The sequence below is a fragment of the Salmo trutta genome, chromosome 3 (assembly GCF_901001165.1).
Source record: "Salmo trutta chromosome 3, fSalTru1.1, whole genome shotgun sequence".
NCBI classification, from domain to species: Eukaryota; Metazoa; Chordata; class Actinopteri; order Salmoniformes; family Salmonidae; genus Salmo; species Salmo trutta.
In genome coordinates this window covers 14,505,979-14,525,994 of record NC_042959.1, presented here as the reverse complement: position 1 = coordinate 14,525,994, position 20,016 = coordinate 14,505,979, and the positions used below count along the sequence as shown (strand labels likewise).

The 20,016-nt window shown below is 46.9% G+C and overlaps 2 protein-coding genes across 3 annotated transcripts; one reads left to right on the top strand and one right to left on the bottom strand.

Moving 5' to 3' along the window:
- The first annotated feature begins 51 nt into the window (after positions 1–51).
- On the top strand, positions 52–3,523 carry LOC115169066 (CXXC-type zinc finger protein 5-like). Of its 2 annotated transcripts, none has more exons than XM_029724647.1 (3): positions 52–978; positions 1,721–2,650; positions 3,013–3,523. In XM_029724647.1, exons 2-3 carry the CDS (start codon positions 1,853–1,855, stop codon positions 3,052–3,054), a joined length of 840 nt encoding a protein of 279 aa, XP_029580507.1. In that variant the 5' UTR covers positions 52–978; positions 1,721–1,852; the 3' UTR covers positions 3,055–3,523. The 2 variants fall into 2 exon arrangements, with proteins under 2 accessions (XP_029580507.1, XP_029580506.1); XM_029724646.1 differs by having other exon boundaries at positions 3,010–3,523.
- Positions 3,524–6,009: 2,486 nt separating this feature from the next.
- Positions 6,010–14,673, bottom strand: zgc:92242 (SH2 domain-containing protein 4A). The gene is made up of 5 exons (XM_029724645.1): positions 14,563–14,673; positions 10,490–10,912; positions 8,473–8,708; positions 7,980–8,205; positions 6,010–7,735 (listed from the first exon to the last, which is right to left on the bottom strand). Exons 2-5 carry the CDS (start codon positions 10,668–10,670, stop codon positions 7,584–7,586), a joined length of 795 nt encoding a protein of 264 aa, XP_029580505.1. The 5' UTR covers positions 10,671–10,912; positions 14,563–14,673; the 3' UTR covers positions 6,010–7,583.
- Positions 14,674–20,016: the final 5,343 nt, after the last annotated feature.

The following is a 20,016-nucleotide window of genomic DNA, read 5'->3' as shown; positions in this document are numbered from 1 at the left end:
ATGATGTGGTGCTGATTTTATGTCTCACTGCAAAGCAGTTTATGTGCGCTGATGTATGGCATTTTACCCACCGACACAAGGCAATATTTTCTCTAGCCGCTGGGAGCTGCTCTCGCTCAACTAGCAGGCGTGAGGATTACGATTTGGCAGCCCCCTCTCTATATTACTGCTGCCTAGGCTGGCGGCCACACACACACACAGCCTCACACCACAGCTGGCTGTGTGCCAAACATGCAGGACTCTTGACAAGAGGTGGAGTGGACTACCCTGTTTAGTACCCTGAGAAGTACGAGGTTGAGGCTGATGCAGTGCACCTCTAAACGGGCCACAACACCCTCACCCTTCTCTCCTGATGGCACATCCCCTGTTCCAGTCTGGCTTCCACCAGCATCACATGACATGGGAAGGAACTCACGTACAATAACTCACATGTCAGTCTGATGAATCTCATTCATGCCAGAAAGTGATTCCTTAAACAGTCTCAAAAAGCATTTTCCAATCATTTGTTTTATTTCCAAGATAATTACCCCTGTATTTCAAGACTTTGGCTTTGTCACCTGTCTTTTTGTATGGTTTTGTAAAATGTTGTGTGGCACAGAAATGAAATGAGCACAGGAATATGCTATTGTGGTCAAGGGGTCATTTTTCTGCGGTCTCGTGACCATGACTCCAGTTCGCTTTTTGTGTGACGCCCCCCAAATCTATGAAGTGTGTTTGCATGTTCCACTCTGAGTGGCGGGGACGAGGAGGTGGGAATGCGAGACTGGAAAGGCGAAGGACCTGTGCAGCTACCGAATTGGACAAATGGTTTACGGCTTCGTTTTCTTGTGTGATCACTGCAGATAAATCTTGGATATGTCTAATAGTTAACAATATCTTCTTTTTTTTTCCATCTCCCTTTATTTATTCCAATATTCGTGGAAGACACCACGGACAAACCACTGGACACTGGGGCTCCGGTCAGCTCGCATTGCATTGGTAGGTGCACGAATTACGAAAGTATGTGTTAAATGTGATATGAATAATATATTGAAGAGAGAGTTATGACCTATTCATACCTTTACAGTACTATCAATTACATCACTCGAACACCCACGTTATCGTTTATTGATGAAATATAGCGTATTTTATGTATCTATTGCGATCGTTTCGTGCGCGCGCGTACCCTGGACTGTCACAGAGTCTAGACAAAAGGTAGTTTCGAACTCGATGGCATTCAGAGGTAGATATTGTATATTCTCGAGCCTGGCTCACATCACAACTACAGTAGTCAAATCGAAATGCGCGCTCCAAATTTGACTGGCGCATATGCGCAATAGGCTATTTGTTTGTGGTATTCCATTATTGCATAGATTTGTCCACCTTGGAACTCAGGTGCAACCACACGCAGTCTATCTTAACTTAAATGTAGAAAGCGTCACGTTATTCAAAATATTTAGTTTCTTAGTCTCAGATGTAGCCTATATTTTGGACACATTTTACATGCTCACTCAAACATTAAATAGGCTATTATTCCCTTAATTACACTTAGGCCTGTGTCTTACAATGTCATTATTGTCTCCTTCACTAAAAATAAAACCAACCATCAACCAATGCCTCTCTAATAACATCTACTTATTTTCTCCCCCTCTCCGCTTCCTTTGTCTCTTTTTCCCTGTCTCCCTCCATATCTCCTTCCCCCTCTTCTCTCTCCTCCATCTTCCTCTGTTCATCTCCACAGGGTATAAAGGTGGCAGAGAGGATCATGGGAATATAACAGCTGTCAGAGAGTTGGGATTGGCTAACTGACAGCTGGACTGCTGTCACCGCTCTAACCTTGGCATTGCCCTGCCATCTCCCACCCCCACCCAGTATGTCAGATACCCTGGACATGTCTGGCCCTTCCTCTCCAGAGCAGCAGAGAGCCAATAGGATCCTCAGTGAGCCTCTAAGACGAAGCCTGAAGCGCTCTCATCCCTGCTCCCTCTCTGAGTATCTCAACAATACTAACAGACTATCCCACCGCCATAGCTCCAGTAGTATTGGTGTCAGGGGCCTCCTCCATCCCACTGCAGCCCAGCACAGGCCAACCCAGCCCAGGCAGACCAAGCCTCGCCGGGCCCACTCCTCCAACATAGACCTCTGGGACTCCCCCAGTGGTCTTCACCTGGCACATGCTGCAGAGCTGCTGATGAGGGCTGGGGCCTTGACACTGACTCCCACACCCAGGGACCAGGGCCCTACAGGCGGGCTGGGGGCCGGGGAAGCTGGGGTGGAAGGGGAGGAGATGGAGGGTGGGTCCGGGGCTGAAGGGGACAGCACGGGTTGTGTGACAGACTTCCTCCCACTGCTTGGCTGCTCCTGGTTCCCCTTGAACCCAGGCCTGTTTGCTCTGATGGCAGGGGGAGGGGGGTTCCTGACTAGTGGTGGAGGGTCAATGGGGATAGCTGGCATTGGGGAGGGTGTGGAGGTGTTGCGAGGCGAGAGCTCGTCCCCTGGCGGCGGGGGAGCTGGGAGAAGGAAGAGGAAGCGATGCGGGGAGTGTGTGCCGTGTCGACGTACAGGGAACTGTGAAGAGTGCAGCGCCTGCCGCAACCGCAAGACTGGACACCAGATCTGCAAGTACAGGAAGTGTGAGCAGCTGAAGAAGAAGGCAGCCACCGGGTTCGAGGTGAGAGGAAGTGGATAAATACACACTATTATTTAGAATGGGCAGTCCGACTTTATCTGAGGTCTGACAACTGCTCTCCAAAAAATATATACCTCTGTAATACCGCTGTAGTTGTATTACACCATATATACAAAAGTATGTGGACACCCCTTCAAATTATTGGATTCGGCCATTTCAGCCACACCTGTTGCTGACAGGTGTGATTTTGAAGTGAGATGTTCGACGAGCAGGTGTCCACATACTTTTGGTCATGTAGTGTATGTTAATGTGTTACTTTCTGGCGGAGTAGTAGTCTTTATGCATGTGTTTGTGTTTTAAGTGAACCACAGCTTTCTGACCCCTTTCATCTCCTTTCATAGAAGATGGTGTTTCCATCAGGAGCAGCGTTTCCATGGCTACAATAGGATTCCGTCTATTTGGAATGTGATCATGAACATTGGCACTCTGGACCTACAAAGAAAGTAAATTCAGCTGTTCTTGTTAGATTGGCTTGGAGAGTACAGAACCTTCGACAATCAGAAGTATGAAGATGAAAACCCAATGAAGAAAAGATAAGTCATACCAATGGATTTAGATATTGTTGAGCAAACATGAAGCACAGAGTATTGTATATGAATAGAAAATGTTATTCCTTTTTATATTCCATTTTTGGAACATTCTGTCATCGAAGCTTCTGACCTGGACGTTTCCGTATAAGCCAAACCAAGAAGGACAGACTGGTCATAATATGATGTTTATGTTTGTTTTTCTATTAATGTCATAGTTAATAAAATAATGACTAGTAGATGTACTTAGGTCATGATTAGTGTCTAGTTCTTACATTTCTACGGTCTGCCTTCTGAATAAAGACAAGGAAACTGCCTGTCTACAGTATGTGTGTGTTGGGGTGAGTATGTATTTCAAGAGTGTCTCTTTGTGTATTTCAGGGGCTGACTGATCCCTCTCCATTTCCTGTGAGGCTTGTGTGTGTGTGTGTGTGTGTGTGTGTGTGTGTGTGTGTGTGTGTGTGTGTGTGTGTGTGTGTGTGTGTGTGTGTGTGTGTGTGTGTGTCTTGGGGGGAGGCATGCATGATGGCCTTATCACTACCTTCCAGACACACACACACATATTTGACCAAAAAGTACACATACCAAACACATGCACACATGACTCACCACACACTCAACACATTCACACACACGCTCTCTCTCTCTCATTCCCATTCACACACACGCTCTCTCTCTCTCATTCCCGTTCACACACACGCTCTCTCTCTCTCATTCCCGTTCACACACTGATTCAATTCCAATTTCATTCACAGGCATGTAGTATGCAGACACACACTCATTCTCACACACACAGTAAAGGCCTCAATAACATGGTAAAAGCAGAGCGAGTCCAGCTCACACAGACCGGGGGGGTGGAGGTTGCCGTGACGATGGCTGATAAGATAGGACCTTAATCTTCCACAGTTCGCTCCGGGGGATGGTGGACAGCGTAACCATGGAAATGGCAAGGCGAGATGTCACGCTATAATTGGGCCATGGTTGCACTTCCTGTGTGCCTTCAGTCAGGGGATCACAGAGAACCAGTGTGTGTGTGTGTCCTACAGAAGTCCTGCCAACTCAGGGTAAAAAGCAGACAGGCACGCTGTTACAGTTTTCCACTGAATAAGAAACATGTCCTATCGTGCATTTCTTTCTCTCGCGGACAAAGGATTTTATATTCCTGAATCTCCAGATTCCCCTTGTGCCTTTCCAGTAATTTGGAGATTAATCCCCCTTCCCCCGGAAATCTGTGTCACCCGCTGGCCGCGAGGTCTGGAGCCTCCCCAAACGCCTGCAGAGTCTGGCTCTGCTGCCCTGCAAGATGGCAGGAGGGAGAGAGAGAGGGAGAGAGAGGAGAGGGGGAGGGGAGAAAGGAGATGGAGAGACAGCAGGAGATGAAGATAGTAGGGGAAGAGGGAAGAGGCAGATACAAAAAGAGAAAGGGAAGGGGTCGGACAGATACCTAGAGAGATGGAGAGGTAGAGATATAGAGGGAGGAGAGGGATAAAGATGGATGCGTTGTCGAGAATACAGACTGACCCTGAGTCTGTCCTCTCAAAGCACAGTTGGACCTAGCTATGTTAGCCGCTGCAGCCAGCTGCTGCATGGCTCAGTAACGCTACACTGGTTGGATCATACTACAGCAGCTCTAGCAGGGCGTCTTAGAAGAAGAGGTCAACGTTCCTGAATCCTAAAGACACACTTTCATCTCTCCTGGTGGGACATGAGACAGGCTTTTTTGAGTTGGCAGAGATAGAGTTATGCTGAGTGTGTGCATATAGCCACCCTGACATTCATCTACCGTGTGTGTGTGTGTGTGTGTGTGTGTGTGTGTGTGTGTGTGTGTGTGTGTGTGTGTGTGTGTGTGTGTGTGTGTGTGTGTGTGTGTGTGTGTCTGATCTTAGCGCCTGTTTCTGTCGCCTTCCAGCCGCCACTCGCTAATCAAGTTACCACTAGCCCCTTTTGATCCTTTGTTAACCAGCTGCTGAGAACTCCACTAGTGAACCAGAGCATTGAGTTCCATGTAAACAACAACCACTGGAGAGCACAGCATGCTACACTACTGCAGCCCTCCTCTCACTGTTTTATTAAGGAGCTTCAGAAAAATGACTGTAACCCATCTTGGATTATTCTAGTTTTGAATTAATTCCACCTACACGTGTGACCTGTGTGTCTGTGTGTGTGTGTGTGTATATGTGTGTGTGTGTGTGTGTGTGTGTCTGTGTGTGTGTGTGTGTGTGTGTGTGTCTGTGTGTGTGTGTGTGTGTGTGTGTGTGTGTGTGTGTGTGTGTGTGTGTGTGTGTGTAATCTAGATGTAATCCTACCCCAGAGTAGGGTGAGTGGTAGGTCTGGTTGTCCTCGACCTCTGGTCACCATGGATACCACTCACTACAAATGATACAACAGAGGACTCCCTTTCTCTCTCTCTCTCTTTCTTAATTCCCTCTCTCTCTCTCTCTCTCTTTCTTAATTCCCTCTCTCTCTCTTTCTAAATTCTCTCTCTCTCTTTCTTAATTCTCTCCCTCTCTCTCTCTCTCTTTCTAAATTCTCTCTCTCTCTCTTTCTAAATTCTCTCTCTCTCTCTCTCTTAATTCTCTCCCTCTCTCTCTCTCTTCCTAAATTCTCTCTCTCTCTTTCTAAATTCTCTCTCTCTCTCTCTTTCTTAATTCTCTCCCTCTCTCTCTCTCTTTCTAAATTCTCTCTCTCTCTTTCTAAATCCTCTCTCTCTCTATTTCTTAATTCTCTCCCTCTCTCTCTCTCTCTCTCTCTCTTTCTAAATTCTCTCTCTCTCTCTCTCTCTCTCGCCTAAGCACACCCACACCCACACACATGCACATTTCTTCAGCATTTTTATTTAGCTGAATTAGAGATCAACAGGCCAAAGAAATATATGTTTCACACACAAAATAGAAATAGTCTCCTCAAACAAATGTAGTTACAGTGCAGATATACAAAACAGGATATGACTAGAAAGCCTACGAGGTTAGACTGTTAGATAATGAACACAATTAATAAAGCAAAAGATCAGGTAACTAAAAACATGACAGGATGGTTTGACCTATAGCCCAAACATACCAGGATGGTTTGACCTATAGCCCAAACATACCAGGATGGTTTGACCTATAGCCCAAACATACCAGGATTGTTTGACCTATTGCCCAAACATACCAGGATGGTTTGACCTATAGCCCAAACATACCAGGATGGTTTGACCTATAGCCCAAACATACCAGGATGGTTTGACCTATAGCCCAAACATACCAGGATGGTTTGACCTATAGCCCAAACATACCAGGATGGTTTGACCTATAGCCCAAACATGCCAGGATGGTTTGACCTATAGCCCAAACATACCAGGATGGTTTGACCTATTGCCCAAACATGCCAGGATGGTTTGACCTATAGCCCAAACATAACATGATGGTTTGACCTATAGCCCAAACATACCAGGATGGTTTGACCTATAGCCCAAACATACCAGGATGGTTTGACCTATAGCCCAAACATACCAGGATGGTTTGACCTATAGCCCAAACATGCCAGGATGGTTTGACCTATAGCCCAAACATAACATGATGGTTTGACCTATAGCCCAAACATACCAGGATGGTTTGACCTATAGCCCAAACATACCAGGATGGTTTGACATATAGCCCAAACATGCCAGGATGGTTTGACCTATAGCCCAAACATACCAGGATGGTTTGACCTTTTGCCCAAACATAACATGATGGTTTGACCTATAGCCCAAACATACCAGGATGGTTTGACCTATAGCCCAAACATACCAGGATGGTTTGACCTATAGCCCAAACATACCAGGATGGTTTGACCTATAGCCCAAACATACCAGGATGGTTTGACCTATAGCCCAAACATGCCAGGATGGTTTGACCTATAGCCCAGACATAACAGGATGGTTTGACCTATAGCCCAAACATAACATGATGGTTTGACCTATGGCCCAAACATACGAGAGACAGCAAAATGAAAATAAATGATGCATAATTCATGATTAGAAATGTAAAGCAAAATCTTTTCCTCCACCCCATTTACAAATCAGATACAAACTTCCATGTAACTATGTAGAAATAGCTCTTGCATTAACCATGTCCAAACCTCTTGTGTATTTAGGTTCAAGGAGAGGTGGAACTGTATAACTACCACACAGTCTCCACAAACCTTCAAAGAGGGGGGCACTTCACCAGAGTACCAGTGTTAAGCATTCCTCCCACTCAGCTGTGCATGTCCACCTTTAACTCGGCTAAGCTTGTAGCTCCTATTTCTCTGCACCGTTCCTCAGGTGAGTGTCTGTCCGTAGGTCACTTTTACCTGGTATTCAAATGAGCTCTTCAGGTGGGCAGTACCTCTTCTGTGTGATTGGTTGACCGTGGGTGACCCTGGTGTTACCTCAGAGAGGACCTGGGCACCAGCTGCAGGTGTGAAGGTTTGGTGGGCACAGGGGGCTTGGCGATGGGAGAGGATGTGGCAAACGTTCTCCTGAGCTGGGCCACCCGACCACCAAACGCTGGGCTCTCCTCCTCATGACTGACCACCACTAGAGAGATAGAGAGGGAAAGGATTGTAGAAATATCTGTTAAGTCAAGGAACTTGTATCGAGTGTAGAGTAGACATGTCATTCCAGAGAAACATGCGCGTGCACGTATGCACACACGAAAACACACTCTCTGCATAGTCGGAACTAGAAGCACAAGCATTTTGCTACACTCGCATTAACATCTGCTAACCATGTGTATGTGACCAATACATTTTGATTTGATTTGATTCTCTTTCTCTCTCACCTCCTCTGCCGTGTGGGCGGGCCTTCTCTGTGACTGACAGCTGGGGTTGGAGAGACAGGCTGATGTTGCTGTGGTGGGTTCTGTAGCAGAGGCCCCAGTCCTTTAGGTCGTCTGTGATGTTGCCTGACTCATTGTCGCTGCTGTCCTCCCCGGGGTCCTTTGGGTCGTCCTCAGCGCTGACTGAGTCCTGGTCCTCTTCAGAGTCCTTAGAGCCGTCTGAGTCAACCTGGAAGTAGAAGAAGACTGTTGAGCTACATCCTGTATGGTAGAAATGACATCTTTCTCTCCCTCTTGCCCTCTCTTTATGTGCCTCATAAGCATACACATCACACACACACACACACACACACACACACACACACACACACACACACACACACACACACACACACACACACACACACACACATACACACACACACACATACACACATACACACATACACACACACACATCACACACACACACACACACTTGGAAACAAACCCTTACGCTGAGTTGCATCAGTGTGGTTGATTGTGAGCTGGTTTGGTGGTTCTCTCTGTCTGTCAGTAGAGACACAGTATGGAGATCAACCACCAGGGTGTTCATTTCTGTGCTCTGTAGTCTGGTGTTGGTACGAAGGGTCTGGAGGAGTTTGGAGGATCTAAATTCATCCACCTCTCCGATCACGCTCACACTCACATCCCCATCACGACCCAACAGCCAGCGCACGCTCTTACTGTGACCTGAGGAGACAAAGAAACACATAGAATATCACACTGTGAAACTAGCACAGATAATACAACAGCAGCTAACTATTCAAACCTATCCCCATTTTAAATCCATCGTCAGACTTCATTGGTGGAGTCTGGTTGTAGTACTCCGTTATAGCCCAGCAGATGGTGCTGTTGTCTTATCAGTGAACAAACACATTACTGAGGTCTGCTCTGCAGTAGCCTAGCTTGATCTATTGTCCAGTCTATTGGCTCTGCACAAACACTGCCTTACTGACACACTAGTCTATGGTCTTCACCTTACAGTAATCACTCAGATCTGACCACAGATCTGTGTTAATTAGCTGGCTAACAATTGGTGGGATAAACCTCTAGTCTCTAGTCACAGCCAGGTCACCATTACAGTAATATGAACACGATACACATGAATAGGCTGCTAGCCTAAATGTAAAAAAAGAACCCATTTCAATTCATTCATTTTAATTCAGATAAGTGAAGATAAGCCTACGTAATATAGAGCAAAATGGCAACAAAAGGTGTGGAAATGGTCTTGCAGCAAATCATACTGGAAATATGTTAATCATTTTGTAAGTGTACAAGATGGGCCACAGGCTGTGTGTGTGTGTGTGTGTGTGTGTGTGTGTGACATTTAAGAGTTGTACTGTGTTGTCTACGTACTATCTTATGTAAGGAGAGTGTTTCTGGGTCATGGGGCTGTGAGAGGAGAATAAAGGGCCTGTGAGAGGAATGATGAAGTGTAGTGTTTGTTGCTCAACACAGCGGTTTTACGGCTCATTTTGACACCCGGTGTTAAGAGATGAGAGATGACCTGGCCTATCCTACTGCTACTAAGGTGAATCACACACACTCACCCAGGTGATACATGGAGCACAGATTGGAAAGACAAAGGGGTAACGTGATAGAATGGGAAAGAGAGAGATAGAGAGAGAAGGGAATAGAATGGGTAAAAGAGAGAGATAGAGAGAGAAGGGAATAGAATGGGAAAGAGAGAGACGTGGGTTTGTGAGAGTGGTGGAACTTGGCCTGAGCTGAAGGCCTCTTTCTGTAGTGTGGTTTCAGGGTTGTTTTCCCAGAATAGTGGGGTGGGTGCTCAAGCATGCTCAATTACTCAGTGCCTCTCTCTCTCTCTCTCTCTCTCTCTCTCTCTCTCTCTCTCTCTCTCTCTCTCTCTCTCTCTCTCTCCTCTCTCTCTCTCTCTCTCTCTCTCTCTCTTTCTCTCTCTCTCTCTCTCTCTCTTTCTCTCTCTCCCTGCCACTTTCTCTTCTTCTCATTCTCTTTTCCCCTCATTCCTCCTCTCTCTCTCCCCCCCTGCATCCCTGCCTCCACATCTCTCTCATGTCTCCATCTTTCATCCCCCCCTCCTGTTCCTTCTCTCTCTTTCTTTCTATATTTTAAGGGTTTTCCTCTCTCCCTGGCCAATACTGTATGCCCTGTGGTGTGTTGAATCTGTGGACAGAACATTCTGTGCAGGCAGAGAGAGGATAGGAGGCAGAAGAGGGTACAGGTGGGTGTGACCGCCCAGGGAAAGGAAACATAAATTATGAAATATGCACTCTCATTTCTCATATGCAGTTACTATGACGCCAGGGTCATGTTCTGAGGTACACTCTAGTGTACTGTACGTGGTCTGGATTTATTCTGCATTCTGTGCTCATTATTAAGGACTTGTGTGTGTGTGTGTGTGTGTGTGTGTGTGTGTGTGTGTGTGTGTGTGTGTGTGTGTGTGTGTGTGTGTGTGTGTGTGTGTGTGTGTGTGTGTGTGAATGCTGCACCTTTTTTAGACCTGTGTTGTTCCCTGGTTCTCCTCTCTCTCTCGTCCTTCTCCTCCCTCTCTATCCAGCGTCTGACCTGCTCCTCTCTCATCTTCAGGAACAAGATTCTCCTCTGGTCTTCACTCAGGGCCTCCAAAACCTCTGGGTCCACCCACATCTCCTGTAGGATCTGAGCCAGCATACTGTCTGATCCAAGATGAACTCCCTTTCTCTGGTGCTGTTGGGACTGTCTAAAGTGCTGGTGCCGGCCTGGTTCAACAGAGGGCTTTAAATCCCAACGTCTGGTGGATCTGGTACAGTCTCAATTCCAAAATGCTGAATAGTTTTCTTTCAACTTCTTAGACGTTCCCTCCGTTATGTTATATGTGGGTGGATGGGTGGATGGGTGGATGGGTGGATGGTCAATGATTCCTTGCTGGTATTCTAGAGCAGGAGAGAGCATATATATGTGATTAAAGCCTTTCTGCTCAGCCTTTCCCTCTTTGGCTGTCTACCAACACAATTGTAGGTGTGTGTGTGTGTGTGTGTGTGTGTGTCTGGTTCTGTGTGTGAGTAAATGTGTGTCCACTCCCTCTACTACCCCCCACACAGAGAGCTGCCCTACTACTTTCAAACATTCAAAGGTAAACAGAGACCTGAGACCAACCCAGCTGGGTGGTAGAACGATTTTTATGTAAACAGAGAGAGAATGGCAGAGAGAGACACACACAGAACCTTAGCTTTATTTCCATTTTTGGATTTAGAAAGAGGAGGGAGAAAACGAGGGAAAGCTTGCACTGTTTATCATTTTTCAGAGATAGGGGAAGAGAAACAGTGTCACGTCCTGACCAGTAAAAGGGGTTATTTGTTATTGTAGTTTGGTCAGGGCGTGGCAGGGGGTGTTTGTTTTGTGTTTTGAGGTTTTTGATTTATGTTCTATATTTTCTATTTCTATGTTTATTCTAGTTTTCTATTTCTATGTTGTGTTTTTTCAATGACCTCCAATTAGAGGCAGCTGGTTGTCGTTGTCTCTAATTGGAGGCCATATTTAAGTGTGTTTGTTTTTCACTTGTGTTTGTGGGTGGTTGTTTCCGGTATAGTCTGTGTACCTTACTGGACTGTTTTCATCATTTGTTTTGCTTAAGTGTTTTTTCTTTAATTAAATAAAGAAGATGATCAATATACCCGCTGCATTTTGGTCCACTCCTTACGACGCCCGTGACAGAACCACCCACCAAAGAAAGACCAAGCAGCGGAGGAAAGAGCAGAAGGAGAGCTACTTGGAGTCATGGACATGGGAGGAGATCCTCGATGGAAAGGGACCCTGGAGCCAGGCTGGGGAGTACCGGCGACCGAAGGAGGAGCTGGAGGAAGCAAAGGCAGAACGACGGAGGTATGAGGCATAATTTCCTCCATTTCTGGAGGTGAGGAGGCAGCCCCCCCAAAAACATTTGGGGGGGGCACACGGGGAGTTGGGGTAAGTCAGGCAATAGACCTGAGCCAACTCCTCGTGCTTATTATGGGGAGCGTTTGGCGTGGAGAGCACCGTGCTATGCGTAAGTGCGCACGGTCTCGCCCATCCGCACGCACAGTCCGGTGTGGTCGATACCAGCCCCCCGCAAGTGCCGTGCTAGAGTGGGCATCCAGCCAGGAAGGAGTATGCCTGCTCAGCATATCTGGCCACCAGTGCGTCTCCTAGGCCCAGGCTACCCTGCGCCTGCTCTACGCACGGCAGCCATCATTCCTCAGCACAGCCCAGTTCGCCCTGTGCCAGCACTCCGCCCATGCAGGGCTACAGTGACAACTCAGCCAGGACGGGTTGTGCAGGCCGTGCGCTCCAGACCTCCAGTGCGTCTTCAAGACCCAGTGTATCCTGTTCCTGCTCCTCGCACTAGCCCTGAGGTGCGTGTTACTGTTCTGGCACCTCCAAAGCCAGCCCCACGCATCAGGTCTCTAGTGCGCCTTCCCAGTCCAGTACGTTCTGTTCCTGCTCCTCGCACTAGCCCTGAGGTGCGTGTCAATAGTCTGGCGCCTCCAAAGCCAGCTCCACGCATCAGGCCTTCAGTGCGCAGTCCCAGTCCGGAGCCTGCAGAGACGGCCTACAGTCCGGAGCCTGCAGAGACGGCCTACAGTCCAGAGCCTTCAGAGACGGCCTACAGTCCGGAGCCTGCAGAGACGGCCCACAGCCCGAGGTCTCCAGCGACGCACCTCAGCCCGAGGTCTCCAGCGACGCACCTCAGCCCAAGGTCTCCAGCGACGCACCTCAGCCCAGAGCCTTCAGCAGTGGTCTACAGCCCTGAGCCTTCAGCGGGGGTGGGCAGGTTAGAATGGGGACTAAGGCCTGAGCCAGAGCCACCTCCGTAGTTTGGGGTTAATTTTTGTGGTTTTTTTGTTTTGAGGTGCATTCGGGGTCTGCACTTTTGGGGGAGGGGGGGGGGGGGTACTGTCACGTCCTGACCAGTAAAAGGGGTTATTTGTTATTGTAGTTTGGTCAGGGCGGGGCAGGTTGTTGTTGGTTGTCGTTGTCTCTAATTGGAGGCCATATTTAAGTGTGTTTGTTTTTCACTTGTGTTTGTGGGTGGTTGTTTCTTACTGGACTGTTTTCGTTGTTTGTTTTGCTTAAGTGATTTTTCTTTAATAAAATAAAGAAGATGATCAATATACCCACTGCATTTTGGTCCACTCCTTACGACGCCCGTGACAAACAGAGATAAACACAGAAACAGAGAGAGAAAAGGGGTGGAAGAGACTGCAACGAGGATAGCTATCTCTCATGACCAAAACAGAAGAGACACGGAGATAACTAGCTATCTCTCATGACCAAAACAGAAGAGACAGGGAGATAACCAGCTATCTCTCATGACCAAAACAGAAGAGACAGGGAGATAACCAGCTATCTCTCATGACCAAAACAGAAGAGACAGGGAGATAACCAGCTATCTCTCATGACCAAAACAGAAGAGACAAAGAGATAACAAGAACTATGTTTCCCCCCTCGTAAGGCTCATGGTCACCCTACTTACGCTCAGATAAACACGCATACTGTTTTTAGAACATTATCAGCAGGTGAATGAGATAATAATCAATAGTTCTACTCTTATATAATAACACAGAGGGCCAGACCACCAACACTACCAACAACCACGTAATTGTACAGTCACAGGACATCAATGGAGAGAAAACAGTTACAACAACACTTTCTATCAGCAAATATATGGAATACCCCTACTATTTTCAACAGGTAAAGCACTGCAGGAATCGAACTCTGGTACAGACACAGCTATTCTAACATCATTATAACATCATTATAACAACATTGATACACAACATAAAGACATGCACCAGTGTAACTAGAGACTAACAGGAACAGATGCTTGTAACACACTGGCCACGGCAGTAAGACACACAGACACACAAAGCAGGCAGTCTTGAATCTATGCCAGCATGTAAATACATTTAGGATTTACCATAGTCACTGTTCACATAGAAAGAAAGAACAGGGGCAAAAAAGACAGAATAGAGAGAGAAAGAGGATGTGTGTCGCATACTAAGGGAGACATTTAAAAAGTGTTTAGTGGAGTTTTCAAACAGCCTGTTTTACTGAAACTGACAGAGAGGGGTTGTGAGAGTCGGATGAACTCAGACAAGAACAAGAAAATAAGAGAGAAACAACAGCGAGAGAATGGTGAGGAAAAGCAAGTAGAGTGGAGAAACCCCTGAGAACCCCCTGAGAACCCCCTGAGAAACCCCTGAGAACCCCCTGAGAACCCCCTGAGAAACCCATGAGAACCCCCTGAGAACCCCCTGAGAAACCCCTGAGAACCCCCTGAGAACCCCCTGAGAAACCCATGAGAACCCCCTGAGAAACCCATGAGAAACCCATGAGAACCCCCTGAGAAACCCATGAGAACCCCCTGAGAACCCCCTGAGAACCCCCTGAGAAACTCCTGAGAAAAGTCTGAGAACCCCCTGAGAAACTCCTGAGAAAAGTCTGAGAACACCCTGAGAAACCCCTGAGAACCCCTGAGAAACCCCTGAGAACCCCCTGAGAAACCCCTGAGAAACCCCTGAGAATCCCAGTATACTTTACTTACTGTGACTGCTCAGCCTGTGGCATTTGCGACCTCGGTCCGTGTGTGTTACACTGTGACTGACTGTATCTGGGTGACGTATGTGTGTCTGAGTCTGTATGAGACCGGTAGAGTAGTCTGTACAGCTTTTATACTGGATATGAGTGGGCTGCAGTGACATCATACAATTCCCTCTCTCTCTCTCTCTCTCTCTCCCTCCCTCTCTCTCTCCCTCTCTCTCTCTCTCTCTCTCGCTCTCTCTCTCTCTCTCTCTCTCTCTCTCTCTCTCTCTCTCTCTCTCTCTCTCTCTCCCTCTCTCCCTCTCTCTCTTTCTCTCCCTCCCTCCCTCTCTCTCCCTCTCTCTCTCTCATTCTCTCTCGCACTCTCTCCCTCTCTCTCTCTCTTTCTCTCAATTTCAATTCAATTTAAGGGCTTTATTGGCATGGGAAACATATGTTTACATTGCCAAAGCAAGGGAAATATATAATAAACAAAAGTGAAATACACAATACAAAATTAACAGTAAACATTACACTCACAAAAGTTCCAAAAGAATTAAGACATTTCAAATGTCATATTATGTCTATATATGTCTCTCTCTCTCTCTCTCGCGCCCTCTTTCTCTCCTCCCTCTTTGAGGTGGAAATAACAGGAACTCTTACAGGCAGGAAGAAGTATAATAACTTACTGTTAACAGGTCATTAATAAACATGATCACATAAGTAGTCATCGTCAGGTGGCTGAGCCCAGCCATGACTGATCAGTTTCTGGTAATGAAAGCCTTTGTGTTGTGATGTTTGGTTCCTGGTGCCGCCTCATGGCTTAAAGTCAATACACTGTTAAAGCAAAACATGAACACAGTCAGAACATTTACAGTATACAACAATAACGATGTGCTGTAAATCTATGTTAGTTTGGGGCATTTAGAGCATGTCAATAAATGTTGGGTGTGAGTCTTGATGAATAGAAGCAGGAAAAGGAAACAGAAAATATTTAGCTGTTTGGAGGAATTTCAATCACTTACAGTACATTTACATTGTAGCCCATAGCAAGCTCAAGGTCCTTTCCCTGTTTTGGTCGAGTCAGGTCAGCTAGGTCAAGGTAGTCTCAGGGAAATCACAGACCTGCAACAGCAACATGAGGGAGTTTTTGGGGAAACGCAAAACACATTAGTCATAAACCAGCCAGCACAGGTTGGGACTTTTTCCAGGCCTATCAGATAAAGATATGTAGAAGTGAGTCTTACTGTGTCTAAGGTTGTGATTGAGCACATGAGTGTGTGTTTCGACACACCTATTTGTGTACACTCGGCCACTCACTACCAAGTACATTTCCTTGCCTGGAAATGTCTTCCACGTTTTCCTGTAACCGTTTCATTCCTTGTCATATAAATACAGTAATTATACAGTGATTAAGGATTGTAACGAAATCACATTCACGGAATAAAAAGTCGGTGGGTAAACTCTGATCGCTGGTCGCTGTGAAAAAATATACTTTCTATCCATTTTTCCACAAAAGCTGTGCAAACTGCTGAACAAAGAAAAGTGGGTAAAGTGTGTTTGCTTGCATTTACCCTTCACTACACCACTTCCAGTATGTGTGTGGTGTGTGGTGTGGTGTGTGGTGTGTGGTGTGGTGTGGTGTGTGTTGTGTTGTGGTGTGGTGTGTGGTGTGTTGTGGTGTGTGTTGTGTTGTGGTGTGGTGTGTGGTGTGTTGTGGTGTGTGTTGTGGTGTGTGGTGTGTGGTGTGTGGTGTGGTGTGTAGTGTGTGGTGTGTGTTGTGGTGTGTGTTGTGTGGTGTGTGTGGTGTGTGGTGTGGTGTGTGGTGTGTGGTGTGGTGTGGTGTGTGGTGTGTTGTGGTGTGGTGTGTGGTGTGTTGTGGTGTGTGTTGTGGTGTGTGGTGTGTGGTGTGTGGTGTGGTGTGTAGTGTGTGGTGTGTGTTGTGGTGTGTGGTGTGGTGTGTGGTGTGTTGTGTTGTGTTGTGGTGTGTGTTGTGGTGTGGTGTGTGTTGTGGTGTGTGTTGTGGTGTGTGGTGTGGTGTGTAGTGTGGTGTGTGGTGTGTTGTGTTGTGGTGTGGTGTGTGGTGTGTTGTGGTGTGTGTTGTGGTGTGTTATGTGGTGTGTTGTGGTGTGTGGTGTGGTGTGTGGTGTGTGGTGTGGTGTGGTGTGGTGTGTTGTGGTGTGGTGTGTGGTGTGTTGTGGTGTGTGTTGTGTTGTGGTGTGGTGTGTGGTGTGTTGTGGTGTGTGTTGTGGTGTGTGGTGTGTGGTGTGTGGTGTGGTGTGTAGTGTGTGGTGTGTGTTGTGGTGTGTGTTGTGTGGTGTGTGTGGTGTGTGGTGTGGTGTGTGGTGTGTGGTGTGGTGTGGTGTGTGGTGTGTTGTGGTGTGGTGTGTGGTGTGTTGTGGTGTGTGTTGTGGTGTGTGGTGTGTGGTGTGTGGTGTGGTGTGTAGTGTGTGGTGTGTGTTGTGGTGTGTGGTGTGGTGTGTGGTGTGTTGTGTTGTGTTGTGGTGTGTGTTGTGGTGTGGTGTGTGTTGTGGTGTGTGTTGTGGTGTGTGGTGTGGTGTGTAGTGTGGTGTGTGGTGTGTTGTGTTGTGGTGTGGTGTGTGGTGTGTTGTGGTGTGTGTTGTGGTGTGTTATGTGGTGTGTTGTGGTGTGTGGTGTGGTGTGTGGTGTGTGGTGTGGTGTGGTGTGGTGTGTGGTGTGTTGTGGTGTGTGTTGTGGTGTGTGGTGTGGTGTGTGGTGTGTGGTGTGGTGTGTTGTGGTGTGTGTTGTGGTGTGTGGTGTGTGTTGTGGTGTGTGGTGTGTGTTGTGGTGTGTGTTGTGTGGTGTGGTGTGGTGTGTGGTGTGTTGTGTTGTGGTGTGTGTTGTGGTGTGTGGTGTGTGGTGTGGTGTGTGGTGTGGTGTGGTGTGTGGTGTGTTGTGGTGTGTGTTGTGGTGTGTGTTGTGGTGTGTGGTGTGTGGTGTGTGTTGTGGTGTGTGGTGTGGTGTGTGTTGTGGTGTGTGGTGTGGTGTGGTGTGTGGTGTGGTGTGTGGTGTGTTGTGTTGTGGTGTGGTGTGTGGTGTGTTGTGGTGTGTGTTGTGGTGTGTGTTGTGGTGTGTGGTGTGTGGTGTGTGGTGTGGTGTGTGGTGTGTGTTGTGGTGTGTGGTGTGGTGTGTGGTGTGGTGTGTGTTGTGGTGTGTGTTGTGGTGTGTGGTGTGTGGTGTGGTGTGTGGTGTGGTGTGTGGTGTGTTGTGGTGTGTGTTGTGGTGTGTGGTGTGTGGTGTGTGGTGTGGTGTGTGGTGTGTGGTGTGGTGTGTGGTGTGTTGTGTTCACAGTGAACTTCAGATTACTGTACTACTGCAACATACAATGTATTCGGAAAGTATTCAGACCCCTTGACTTTTTCCACATTTTGTTACGTTACAGCCTTATTATAAAATGTATGAAATAAACAATTTTCCTCATCAATCTACACACAATACCCCACAATGACAAAGGGAAAACAGGTTTTTAGAATTTTTTGCAAATGTATTACAAATAAAAAACTGAAATACTGAGAATTTTTGACAACTTCATTGGAGTCCACCTTTTGTAAATTCAATTGATTGGACATGATTTGGAAAGGCACACACCTGTCTATATATGGTCCCACAGTTGACAGTGTATGTCAGAGCAAAAACCAAGCCATGAGGTCGAAGGAATTGTCCGTAGAGCTCCGAGACAGGATTGTGTCAAGGCACAGATCTGTGGAAGGGTACCAAAAAAATTCTGCAGCATTGAAGGTCCCCAAGAACACAGTGGCCTCCATCATTCTAAAATGGAAGAAGTTTGGAACCACCAAGACTCTTCCTAGAGCTGGCTGCCAGGCCAAACTGAGCAATCGGGGAGGAAGGGCCTTGGTCAGGGAGGTGACCAAGAACCGATGGTCACTCTGACAGAGTTCCAGAGTTCCTCTGTGGAGATGGGAGAACCTTCCAGAAGGACTACCATCTCTGCAGCACTCCACCAATCAGGCCTTTATGGTAGAGTGGCCAGACAGAAGCCACTCCTCAGTAAAAAGGCACATGACAGCCCACTTGGAGTTTGCCAAAAGGCACCTAAAGACTGACCATGAGAAACAAGATTCTCTGGTCTGATGAAACCAAGATTGAACTCTTTGGCCTGAATGCCAAGCGTCACGTCTGGAGGAAACCTGGCACCATCCCTACGGTGAAGCATGGTGGTGGCAGATATTTTTCAGCTGCATGGACTGGAAGACTAATCAGGATCGAGGGAAAGATGAACGGAGCAAAGTACAGAGAGATCCTTGATGAAAACCTGCTCCAGGGTGCTCAGGACCTCAGACTGGGACGAAGGTTTTCCTTTCAACAGGACAATGATCCTAAGCACACAGCCAAAATAATGCAGGAGTGGCTTCGGGACAAGTCTCTAAATGTCCTTAGGTGGCCCAGCCAGAGCCCGGACTTGAATCTGATCGAACATCTCTGGAGAGACCTGAAAATAGCTGTGCAGCATCGCTCCCCATCTAACCTGACAGAGCTTGAGAGGATCTACAGAGAAAAATGGGAGAAACTCTGCAAATACAAGTGTGCCAAGCTTGTAGGGTCATACCCAAGACTTGAGGCTGTAATTGCTGCCAAAGGTGCTTAAACAAAGTACTCAGTAAATGGTCTTAATACTTATGTAAATGTGATACTTCAGATGTTTTTTTATTTTAAAAAAAGAATACAATTTTTCTTTGCCATTATGGGGTATTGTTTGCTGATTGATGAAGAAAAATAAACAATTTAATACATTTTAGAAAATGTGTAAAAAGTCTAGGGGGCCGGAATACTTTCTGAATGCTCTGCATACCTAGCATCCTCTGCTGGTCAGAATATCTCACTGTAAATGTCCATGGTGGTATCTGAACAGAAAGAAGCGTACAGTTCTGCCATGCTGCTACACATGTGGGGAGCGTTTAACCATTAAGCCACTGCATCTGACATCTGATTACAGGTTTCTGTAGGAAATGGAATGATCTGACAATGATGAGCAGATGCAGCGTTTTGTCACTGCATCACCCAGTCAGACAGTCAGGTGCAGTCAGGCAGTCAGACCTGAGAGCACTCTTATTGTCAGTAAACCAGATTAGATTTCCCAACATGCATCTCAGCGGGCGCCACTAAAGCCCGCCCATTTGATTTAGTGACATCATCCAGGAAATGTTGAAGAGAAACGTTTCTCCCACCACAGTGGCTGTAACCATGACAACATGATGTTTAATGCATGATCAAACACACAGGTTGCCTTCCAACTCGCACCCTGTTTCCTATATAGTTCACTACTTTTGTCCAGAGCCCTAGGGATCCATTTGGGATGCATACAGAGACATGGCTCCTCACACTGGATCACAATTAGATATGATTGGCAATGTGCTGGTCTATCTTTTTCTATAACCTACCAGTGTGTACTGTTAATTTGACCAGTTTCTCACAGCAGGAAAATTAACCTGCAGCAACA

Excerpts from the sequence above, each read along its gene's own strand:
- LOC115169066 (XM_029724646.1), top strand. The coding sequence starts at position 1,853 with ATGTCAGATACCCTGGACATGTCTGGCCCTTCCTCTCCAGAGCAGCAG. Across the intron at positions 2,651-3,009 it reads AGGCAGCCACCGGGTTCGAG|AAGATGGTGTTTCCATCAGG; the intron begins GTGAGAGGAAGT and ends CTCCTTTCATAG.
- zgc:92242 (XM_029724645.1), bottom strand. The coding sequence starts at position 10,670 with ATGCTGGCTCAGATCCTACAGGAGATGTGGGTGGACCCAGAGGTTTTG. Across the intron at positions 8,709-10,489 it reads ACAACACAGGTCTAAAAAAG|GTCACAGTAAGAGCGTGCGC; the intron begins GTGCAGCATTCA and ends TTGTCTCCTCAG. Across the intron at positions 7,736-7,979 it reads CCGCCCACACGGCAGAGGAG|TGGTGGTCAGTCATGAGGAG; the intron begins GTGAGAGAGAAA and ends CTATCTCTCTAG.